The 11826-nt window shown below is 42.1% G+C and overlaps 1 protein-coding gene across 4 annotated transcripts in view; it reads left to right on the top strand.

Annotated features, from left to right (window-relative positions):
- Window positions 1-4079: 4079 nt before the first annotated feature.
- The window catches only part of IQGAP2 (IQ motif containing GTPase activating protein 2), a 589818-nt gene continuing 582071 nt past the window's right edge, over window positions 4080-11826 (top strand). For 3 of the 4 annotated variants that reach the window (XM_030193260.1, XM_030193262.1, XM_030193259.1), the window contains exon 1: window positions 4083-4479. In XM_030193260.1, coding sequence (XP_030049120.1) covers window positions 4478-4479 — 2 coding nt within the window. In that variant the 5' untranslated portion in view covers window positions 4083-4477. Of the gene's footprint in view, window positions 4480-11826 lie in introns of all 4 variants that reach the window. The other variant, XM_030193263.1, reaches the window with a different exon arrangement.

Raw genomic sequence — 11826 nt, 5'->3', positions numbered from 1 at the left:
GCTTTCACCTGCTTCCTGAAGCAGAGGTAGTCTTGTGATAAGCGGAGCCTTTCAGGCAATGCATTCCAGAGTGTGGGGAGGCTACTTCGGAAGAAGGCTCACTTGCGGGATCACATCGTGTAATGTCTTTTGGAGAGGGTGTAATTAGTGAAAGTCCTTGGGAGGACCTTAGTGTCCTTGGCAGTGTGTGGCGGATCATCCTATTCTTCAGATACTCGGGGCCATTTCCTTTCAGGGCCTTGAAGGTCAGACATAGAGTTTTAAATTTACCCCTGTATTGAACTGATAGCCAATGAAGTTTTTGCAAAAATGGTGTGATGTGGTTACATCGCTTGCAACCTTCTATGAGTCTTGCCACTGCATTTTGAATCAACTGGAGCTAGTGCAGGCCCTTTGTAGTCAGACCATTGTATAGTGCATTGCAGTAATCTAGTCTTGATGTTACCATGGCATGCACAACTGGGATAAGATCTACCTTCTCGATGTAAGGAGAGAGGCAGCATAGCTGTCACAAATAATAGAAGCAGCTCTTGAAGGTTGCTTTGATTTGGGGAATCAGAGTAAGTGTTGAATCTAACTGTATTCCAAGGTTCCTGACTTGTAATTTGAGGGGGGAGTTCATACTTCCCAAAAGGGATTTTGATGTCAGGTATGTATCCACTTGTAGATCGTAATCAATAGCTACATAGCGATGAAACTCCTCTTCAGTAACACCGGCTGGGATGTCAATAACCTGTTCATCTGACGCGTTTGCAACAGCTGCATCTGTTTCGTCCCTCTCCACATCCTTAACAAAGCTTGCTCGCTTGTAGCAGTTCACAATGGTTGCCTGTGTAACATGATTCCAGGCTTTCTTCTGCATATGTAGGGAATCCAACAGTGATAGATTACGAGCCAGTTCAACAGCATGTTTATCCTTGCCAGGCTGGTCATCCATAACGCTCATCAGACAACGTAGCACAAGAGCCCGATAATGTTGTTTGAAATTGGCTATTATGCCCTGATCCATAGGTTGGATCAGAAAGGTAGTGTTTGGTGGCAGGAAGACCACCTTCATGTTAGACAGCCTGACATGATCCCTGTGTGCAGCACAATTATCACAAAGCAACAAAATCTGACGCTTTTGTGCCCGCATTCTAGTGTCTAACTTCTTTAGCCACTGCTTCCAAATTTCCACAGTCATCCATTAATTTGCGTTAGCCTCGTATGACACAGGAAGTCGCTTAACTTTCTTGAAGCAACGGGGCTGTTTGCTCTTTCCAATGACGAGGGGTTCCAACTTCTCACTCCCATCCATATTGCAGCAAAGGAGGATCGTCAGTCGGTCCTTCGACGTTTTACCTCCAGTAGTTTCGGCATGTTTGAATGCAACTGTTCCATCAGGAATCGCTCGCCAGTAGAGACCGTTTTCGTCAGCATTGAAAATGTCACGAGGTGCAAACTCATTCAAGATGGTAGGAAGAACTGAAACAACCCAATTTTCAGCACCAAAGTCATCAGCGTCTTGTTTCTCACCATGCTGTTTTCTTGAATTTTATGTTGTTCCTCTCCTTCCATCTTTCCAACTATCCAACAGTGGCTTTGAATTCAGTTAGTCCAAGACTTTCAGCTAGCTGGTTAGCTTTCTCCATAAGCAGTGAACCACTGAAAGGAAACTGTCTGCTCCTGACTCGAGAAAACCACTGAAGAAGAGCATCCTCTACCTGCTCAGCTTTTCCTGCCCGTTTTCATTTCCGTTGTGGATTTGTATTGTTTTACCAGTCTTCCAGAAGCTGGTCTTCCTGCTTCAAGACACGTGAAATTTGACTGGGATTGACACCATATTCTTTAGCAATAGATGCTTGACTTTGTTTGTTTTCTAATTTTTTAAGAACTTCTATTCGTTCAGCCAGTGTTAAAGTCTTACAGTTGCACGACGACAAAGACCCCAGTGGATACTCTAACAACATTCTTTCACTTAGTCTGCCTGTGGCAGTTAAAGGGGCAGTAAATTTGAAATCCCGGTTGTCACACGCCAATCGGCTTCCATATTCCGTGCGCGCGCTTATGCGGAGTCTTTCCTGTAGAGAAGCGGTCTTAAACCATGCATATAAGCGAATCTTGCACTTATCAGTGGTGCGCTAAACCGAAGTTTGTCCCCCCAAAAATTGATGGCGTCAAAAACGGGACCGAAGTACGGCATGCAGTTAAACAGACGTGCACGTAAATGGAGTGCACTGTATATATAAAATATTTAGAACCCACCTATCACAATTGACCCTGATCTAGTAACAAGAAAACTCAATATGAAAAAACATATAAAAACAAAATAGACAAACATACAACACAAAATAATCTGACAAAAGAACCTAACAACATATACAACCTAAATAAAAACCATAGAAAACAAAAATAAACTCAGTTGCCTACCAAAATTTTCAAATACAGTTCCTCTCTGAAAGGATGGCAATGGATTCCAGCAGTCAGGGCCTATCACTCAAAACACTTGAGCCTGTGTGCCAACCCTGCATGTAATCTACAAGGAAGGTATCCTGCAAATGAAGGAAACATCCTGGAAGATAAAAGGCCAGCTGAGATACTAATGGGAAACTCAGACCCATTCTCACCACCTCAAAGTTAGGATCACATTGTAGCCTGTGATTGTACCCCTGAAATCAGTGCTACAGGTCTCATAGTCATAATGCAACAGGAAGGGTTGTCAGAAATTCACGGCCTGATTTAAAATCTCTCTCCAGGAACTAGGCAATTTGGCAGCTCTGCATAAAGTGCCAAGGTCCCAGATAGGGTCAGTAGAAGCCATGAGCCAGGACTTTTTCCTGAATCGTGGATGATCCCTCTATCCTATATAAATGTAAAGGTACAAAAAAGCTGCATATCGCTCATGTTTAATTAATTTGTTATTGTTCTTGCTTTCCCAGTGTGACGTACATAACGGACTCACTATACACCCAGAAAACAATACTTAAATTCTCTGTTTGAATTATCCAGTGTCTGTAGGGCGCTGCGAGGAGCGGGACGGGGCAGGGGCATTTTTTTAAATGCATTCTTCTGTTTATGTCTGTTCTGCCCAGAGACATATTGTGTTGGCCTCTTTCCTACAACAAAACTTCCCCTAGATTTCTATTATATTCCATAATTAATTCAGATGACGTCACACAACAGCCTTGCAGGAAATTATATTCAAAAAATAAAATATATTGATTATTGTCAAAAGCAAAATACAGTGATGGGACCCAGCATAGAGATTGGCAGACAATTGTTATTCTATCTATGCAATACCAACCTGGCACAGATTGGGAGGGAGCAACCCTGTCACTGGCGGAAGGGTAGTTTATGCAAATTTTTGCCAGGTTGTACAAGAATTAATGTTTCTCTATTTCTCAAATGTCAATCCACGGACAACAGCTGGCCTCTGTCACGTCTCCAGTACCCAGCTTGTACCATGGAGAAAACGATTTAAAAATGGTAACACATAATACAAATTATCTTTCAAAGAAATAAAATAAATAATCATCACTCCCAATGAGGAATGATGAAAGGTTGTGGTCCTTGTTTTCCTATCGCTATTTATTTTTATATAACGTCTCCCTGGTAACCACCATACACTACAAACAGTATGAAAAAAAAAATAAATCAACCCCAAATAAAATGAGAGAATAGGAAAACAGAGAAAAAAATGAAGACAGTGAGATAGAAAGTATTTAAAAAACAACCTATAAAAGCACACATTTGAAAATGCCTAAAACTCCCCTGATTTCAGGTTCTCCTCTAAGCCTAATTGCAGGGAACGCCATAGAACTACCGTACTTGCATGAAATGCGGTAAACATTCAGGTGGAAAGAACCGAGCAAAGGACTGTAAACAAGGTAAACGAGCACGTCACCTATTGCAAAGCGGCCAAACACAAACCCCCGTCCCCCAACTGAAGGAGTTTGCTTAGTGAGGGTGCTGGGGATCTCACACACCTGACAGCAGTTCCGTGCCGTGCTGTCCCCTCCCCCTCAAACAACTCCTGCTTTGCACGTGACTGCTAGTAACGCTCAACAGTGAACTCAAACTAATCCATTCCACCCAGAGCAAAGTTCATTGACAGAAACGTTTGAGAATTGCACACTCTACAGCAGAAAGCTGTTATCACTTTCAGTACCGTTGCTTTCGTTTCCCTGCCTCTGAACGTGCAACAGGAGGTACCACCAAGTTAGGAGTCGGCCCACGAGCTGGCAATAGCCGCTGCTGGACGGCAGGTGTCGCCGCTGGGTAGAGCGAGCGGGCCGCGCGCCGCGGAGCGGGGGCGGAGCTCGCGTGGCGCTGACAGAGCTGAAGCGAGCTTCAGCTACTGGCGGCGTGTAAAGATAGGGGCTCGGAGAGCGGGACACCTGCACGAGGGCCGGACAAGAAGAGAGCGAACGCGAGAGAGGAGCGCCACGAGCACTATGCAGCAGGACGACAGCCCGAGCCTGCTCAGGCCGAGATATGGATGTAAGTACGCCGCACGCCTTCCCCCTAACTCCCCGGGGCTGTCCTCTAGCTCAGCTTTTGCCTTTGCAGGGGCAGTTTTCTCTCTATGAGGTGCGGGTGATGGACTTATTTTGAGGCGTACCTGGTGAAGTCCCAGACCTGCTGGACGCCAACGGAATGGGAGTGTTGCGTGTTCCCGCTCCTCTTTTCTGCAGTTTAGCCAGGGTTAAAAAAAACAAACACACACACACACACACACACACACAAACTTCTTTAATGCTGCTTCTCCCTTCGACCCCCCACCTATGTCTTCTGCAACCCGGAAAAAAACTCAGAATTCTGGCGCGCAGTACCAATCCTGCAGACTGCAATTACATATGACATCCATCAGCCCGTTACTTTGCTAACAAAGTGCAAGTGGGCGAATTTCGGTTTTGCTGGAATGGGATCCCAGCAGTAGGATGAATTAATGCACGTGGCTGATTTATATTGGAGCGGCGAAGAGCGTTGACTGATAAGCCAGGAAGTGGTTTTAAAACTTGAAGGGTGGCTGTTATGCTCAGAACAGGCTCTTCCCCCCCCCCCCTCTCCTCTCGGTGTAATAATTGTGCGTGCATGCAGTTTTACTTCCTGGGCCAGGTCCGGTTAGTGCACATGATCGTATGCTGGAACGGTGAAGTTATCGGAATTGAAACTGATTTTCCCAAGGCAAGCCTTTGGTAGCTGACGGGACTGCTGGAAGATATCGCATGCTTAAAGTTCATAGCTCAACCTGATTTATAAGCCGTAACAATTGGCATACTTGCTAGCTTTACATAAAAACACACCCTGCTGTTCTTTCTAGTTATTTGTAGCCGTGACTTCTATCTTTAAGTCAATAATCACAACCAGTATTCTGAAGATTCAGATGCAGACTTGTAAGTTTTGCTATAACACATAAGTGACATGTTTATTGCCATGTGGTTTAGGATGATACTAGTTGCCCCATGTTAGCAGAGAAAACAGACGCCTCAATGGGGGAATAAAACTTGCTAGGTTTGTTTTCTTGATTTTCACTGGCCATATTCCCTCTGTTTATGAGATTGCACCAGTGGCCAGATTGAATAATAGTGGGTCACATCTGTGGCTCCCACCCCCAGTCAAAGCTAGCTTGTACAGAAATCAGGCAATCACATGTACAACACTTGTGTCTTCAGCAGCTTGTGATGGATTGAGGAGATGGGCAAAATGAGAATTATGTACAATTTAATCTGCTCTTGGCCCTTGGACAATTTTAATCTGCTTTTGTCGCTGTCTCTATCAAACATAAGGGTTGTTGTGCTCGGGGTGGTCCCTTCATAGCTGAGACTGAGTGGAGGAGAAGCCCAATGATCAGCACAGTGGCATGAGAACTAGGGAAGCCAGGATTCAAATCTCAGGCCTGCTCCTTGTGATCTTGGGGAAGTCACAACCCACTTTTGCCTCACTTAAATCGTAGGCCAGGATAGGGAAATACATTTAGATAAAATATCTTGCTGTCAACTATCTTTGAAAAGCTGTATGATAAATCTTAAGAAAAGTATTGCCATACTGGGACAGGCCTAATGTCCATCAAGCCCAGCATCCTGTTGCCAACAGTGACCAATCCAGGTTACATGGCAAGATATCAGAACAGTACAATACCTTTTATGCTGCTTATCTTAGAATAAGCAATGGATTTTCCCCCAAGTCCATTTATTTTTTTTATTTGTAGCATTTGTATCCCAGAATTTCCCACCAATTTGCGGCTCAATGTGGCTTACATTTGCCGTAATGGCGGTTGCCATTTCCGGGTAATAGAATACAATGGTAATGCGTTAAGTTGCATACATACATGGTAAAATACATGGAACATAACATATGTGGAACATAACATACGTGAAACAGATAATGGTATAGATATATATCTTGTGCATATACATGGTAAAGAAGAATAAATTATAGTAATGCATGAAGGTTCTAAGTAATAAATTGGGTTGTAGCATAATTTAGGTCATCGACTATGGAGAGACCATATTCGACATAAAGATTGAAGTGGTAGTGCTTATCATTAATGGCAAAGAGGTTAATCAGTCAAGTGATAAGATTTCAGTTATGTCTAGGTTGTGTAAAGTCTTATTATTTAGTATTTAAGATGGATGTTTGTGGTATGCCTTCTTGAACAGATCTGTTTTCAGTAGCTTATGGACTTTTTAAGAAGCTATCCCTGCTAAGTACCTGCTTTTCTACTAAAGCCCTGCACACTGACCCCCCTACTGGAGACAGAAGTGTCCCAGGATCCAAGGGACTGGTGCAGAAAGCCATGCAGTAGAGCTGGCCCAGTGTGTGTTTTCTACGACAGAAATTAGGGATACAAATATACCATGGTGTATGGGCATGCAAATTACTGCCATGTTTAATAATTTGGCAGTAATCTGCAGTGTATGCAAATGTCCCCTTCCTTTCATTATGTGAGCGGTGATGGGCTCATGCAGTGACAGGTAAGGTGACATTAAAAAAAAATTGCCCCCCCCAACCCGACAATGGGAACCCACTCCACTGCCCTTCTCACTTGTGAGTTAAAAAAAAAAATTCCCTGGTGTCTAGAGGGACCCCCCCACCCTACATTCTCCCTGATTTTAAAATAGAATTCCCTAGTTCCTTGGTGTCCAGTGGCACCCCTCAAGCCCCCACATTTTGGAAGGGGCAGGAGTGGGGCACTTTGAAAATGACAACAGCTGACCCCCATGCAGTACATCCTAGACTGCACCAAGTGGGGTTGGTCTGCCAAAGAAGGGAGTTTTCCCTTTATTTGGTAGTCTGCACCCACACTACCATAGAATGTGAAAATGCCCTTATTTGGAAGATTGACCTTTCTCATTGAATCCCAGGATACACCAAGTGGGGGTTAGATGCCACCATTTTCAAAGAAGGGGAGGCTTGAGGGAGGGATATTAGCTTTTCTGCCCCATGCAGAGGAAGAGCCAACCTTTCTACGCTGCCTCAGACCTGGTGGTAATTTTTCATGCGTAGTACTAGTGTTGTGCTCCCTTCAACACTTTTCTGTAATGAGACAATATCTAATATCCTACTTATCACTAAATCAAGTATGCTGTATGCTGATGGTCACTGTGCAACCAATTCCTGTGCTTAATCTGTTCCTAGATCTTAGGCCCATGTACAGCTCATAGCAATGCCTGCTACCTGGATTGGCCACAGGATACTGGGCTAGATGGACCATTCGTCTGACCCAGTATGGCTATTATGTTCTCCTATACTAGTTTTCTGCATTGGCCCTGACACGTGCTATGGAAAAATTCACCCAGCCCCACTGTGGGTTAATAGTGTATAGCCTAAATCTTGTTTTCTTATATTTATAAAACAGAGTTAGAGGGAAGAAATACAGCAACTCACATTGGAACTAGGATTTATAAAGTGTAACTCATTACAGGTTACCCACAATCTAGGGGTCTAGTTATTAGTGATTAATCCCCAGCACAAATAATGGGAACAGTGGTGAATAAATGCAAAATGTCAGTAAATAGATTTCCATAGTTTAGATTTTGACAGTAAATTGGATAATGAGTGATACTCTGAGTGGTAAATCCCAATATAGCTGGCATCTACGATATACCCATGGGAAATAGGTGATTCATTTGTGTTTGAATTGGTTTTAATAAATGATAAACAATTACTTGCCTTTTCCAAATCCAGGCTTGAGGCAAGATGTAGTCAGGTGTGTGAGTATTCTGAAATGTACCTCAGGCAGTGGAGGGTGAAGTGACTTGCCTAAGATCACAAACCAGTGTTGCTGGGAGAAGTAGGTTAAACTCACCTGGTTTCCCTGTTTACTAAACTGCACTGTAGGCGCGCTAATGATAGAGATGCCCATTATATTCTTATGGGTCTCTCTAGCATTAGTGTGTTGTAATTTTTAGCATACACTAAAACTTAGCGCACCTACAGCGCGGCTTAGTAAATAGGGCCCTCACTGTTTCACATTTTAGAATATAGTCACCAGATTCTGTGGTGCAGAAAGACAGTGGCTCGGGCATTTTTTTTTATTATTTGGGCATTAAAAAAACCTTTTCTACAAACAGCTGCTCTGCTCCACAATCTCTTGCTGATTTGTGGCATTGGTGTGTATAGTTTACACTCATAAGTACTACTACTTAACATTTCTAGAGTGCTACTAGGGTTACACAGCGCTGTACAGATTAAGAAAAAAGGACAGTCCCTGCTCCAAGGAGCTTACAATCTAATGGGCGAAATGTCAAGTAGGGGCAGACCAGATTTCCTGAATAGAGGTATGGTGGTTAAGTACATAAGTATTGCCATACTGGGACAGTCCGAAGGTCCATCAAGCCTAGTATCCTGTTTCCGGCAGTGGCCAATCCAGGTCACAAGTACCTGGCAAGATCCCAAAACAATACACTACATTGTATGCTGCTTATCCTAGAAATAAGCAGTGGATTTTCCCCAAATCATTTTCATAATGGCTTTTAAACTTTTCTTTTAGGAAATTATACAAACCTTTTTTAAACCCCGCTAAGCTAACAGCTTTCACTACATTCTGTGGCAACAAATTCCAGAGTTTAATTACACATTGAGTGAAGAAATATTTTCTCAGATTTGTATTAAATTTATGTCTTTGCAGCTTCATTGTACATCCCCAGTCCTAGTATTGTTGGAAAGAATAAACAAGCGATTTCATGTCCTCCTCTCAGTCATCTTCTTCTCCAAGTTGAAGAGCCCTAGCTGCTTTAGCCTTTCCTCATAGGGAAGTCGTCCCATCCTCTTTATCATTTTCGTCACTGTTATCTGTACCGTTTCTAATTCCACTATATCTTTCTTGAGATGTGGTGACCAGAATTGCACACAATATTTGAGTATGTCCTCATTTTTATTTTCAAACTCCTTTCCTAATAATACCTAATGTTCTGTTTGCTTTCTTAGCCGCCGCCACACACTGAGCAGAGGGTTTCAATGTATCATCAACAATGACACCTAGATCCTTCTCCTGGTCAGTGACTCCTAATGTGGAACCTTGATCATGTAGCTATAGTTTGGGTTTCTCTTTCCCACATACATCACTTTGCACTTGCTCACATTAAATGCCATTTAAATGCCCAGTCTCTTAAGGTCGTCTTGTAATTTTTCATAATCCTTTTGCGATTTAAGAACCTAACTTTTTGTCGTCAGCAAATGTAATTACCTCACTAGTTACTTCCATCTCTAGATCATTTATAAATGTTAAAAAGCAGCAGTCCCAGCATAGACCCCTGAGGAACACACTATCTACCCTTCTCCATTGAGAATACTGACCATTTAACCCTACTCTCTGTGTTTTATCTTTAACCAGTTTTTAATCCAGAATAGTACACTACCTCCTATCCCATGACTCTCCAGTTTCCTCTGGAGTCTTTCATGAAGTACTTTGTCAAACGCCTTTTGAAAATCCAGATACACAGTATCGACTGGCTCACTTTTATCTGCGTGTTTGTTCACCCCTTCAAAGAAATGTAACAAATTGGTGAGGCAAGATTTCCCTTCTCTAAATCCATATTGGCTTTGTCTCATCCATGCTTTTGAATATTCTCTGTAATTTTGTTTTTTATAATAGTTTCTACCATTTTACACGACACCAATGTTGGGCTCACTAGTCTGTAATTTCCCAGATCTCCTCTGGAACCTTTTTGAAAAAATCTGTTACATTGACCATCCTCCAATCTTCCGGTACCATGCTTAATTTTAAAGATAAATTACATATTGCCAACAATAGTTCTGCAAGTTCATTTTTCAATTCTGTGGGTACTCTGGGTGAATACCATCCAGTCCAGGTGACTTTCTACTCTTCAGTTTGTCAAACTGCGTCATTACATCTTCCAGGTTTTAGAGATTTCATTCAGTTTCTCTGCTTGGCATCTTTAATGGCACTGGTATGTCTCCCAATCTTCCTCAGTGAAGACGAAGCAAAGAATTAGTTTAATCTCTCTGCTACTGGCTTTGTCTTCCCTGAGTGCCCCTTTTACCCCTCGTTCATCTAGCTGTGCACTCATTCTTTTGCCGGCTTATAGATTTGAATATAGCTAAAAAACAACTTTTGCAATGTATTTTGTGTCCAATGCAATATTTTTTTCAAAGTCCTTCTTTGCCTCCCTTATCAGCGCTTTGCATTTGACTTGCTGTTTTATTATTTTCAGTCAGATCCTCCTTACATTTTTTGAAGGATTTTCTTGTATCTCTAGCTAATTTGCACCCTGGGCAAATTTCGCATGAATTCTGCATCGTACATTGGTGCAGAATTCCTCAGAAGTAAAGACTTGAGGATTCACGCTACCACTGTGCTGATGTTAGTGCTTCTACCAAGTAGATTGTATAAATGTATTGTACTTAGCGTTTTCATCTGGATTTTCATTAGATACTTATTTGTATTTTCTCTGGAAGATGACTGTGGAATGAAGTTATAAACTATTTGAGTTTTGTCTATCTTTTACCTGTGTGTGTTGGGGGGGAGGGGACACGTTTTCATGTTCCGTGTTTTTTGCAACCATTTGACTAGGTAACTGTATTTTTTAAAAGAAGAGAGATTGTGTTTTGGGATCTTGTGACTGCCCTGTTTTCTTTCAGTTCAACAGTCAGAAAATGCACTGATGGCTCTCCCAGGGTCATCATGCTAATGTTAATTGGTCTGGTTTGCAGGAGGTAGTATCTTGCAGGCACTTGCCCCCTCATTCTATAATGACCAGAAATTTAAACAGGCACTGAGAACTCATATTTTTGTACAATCTTTTGTTGATGTTTTACGATGGTTTTCTTTGTTTGTTAGTTTTTACTGTGTTGGTTTTATGTTGTATGGTTTTTTTGTAAGTTGCTTAGGGGATGCATGGTATAAATTAAATATTTAAATAAAAAATAATTTTGCATGCACAATTTACACTTGAGGCCAGATTCTGTATATGGCAAAAAAAAAATTAGCGCTGAAAAATTCTGCGCATAGTGCTATTCTATAAACCTCGCCTAAAGTTAGGCGCGGTTATAGAATATGTGTAGCAGCCGTCCTGCGATTAAAATTGAGGTGCAGCCATTTAAGCTAACTAAAACCTGGTGTAAATGCTCATATCTTATTTAGGCATGGATCGGGAGTATTCTGTAACAGTGTGTGTAATTGTTGGGAACGCCTGTGCCTCTCCCATGGCCACACCCTTTTTGTGATCTACGCATTAGAATTTACATGCACCTCTTTGCAGAATACACTTAGAAAGTTGCTCGCATAAATTCTAATTAGTGCCGATAATTGCTTGTTTGTGGCCAATAATGCTGATTAGCTTGTTAAACAAGTTGCATGGGCAAATCAGCAATGAGTGCCAA

This window comes from Microcaecilia unicolor, chromosome 2 (assembly GCF_901765095.1).
Source record: "Microcaecilia unicolor chromosome 2, aMicUni1.1, whole genome shotgun sequence".
Lineage (NCBI taxonomy): Eukaryota > Metazoa > Chordata > Amphibia > Gymnophiona > Siphonopidae > Microcaecilia > Microcaecilia unicolor.
This window is presented reverse-complemented; position numbering and strand designations above follow the sequence as displayed.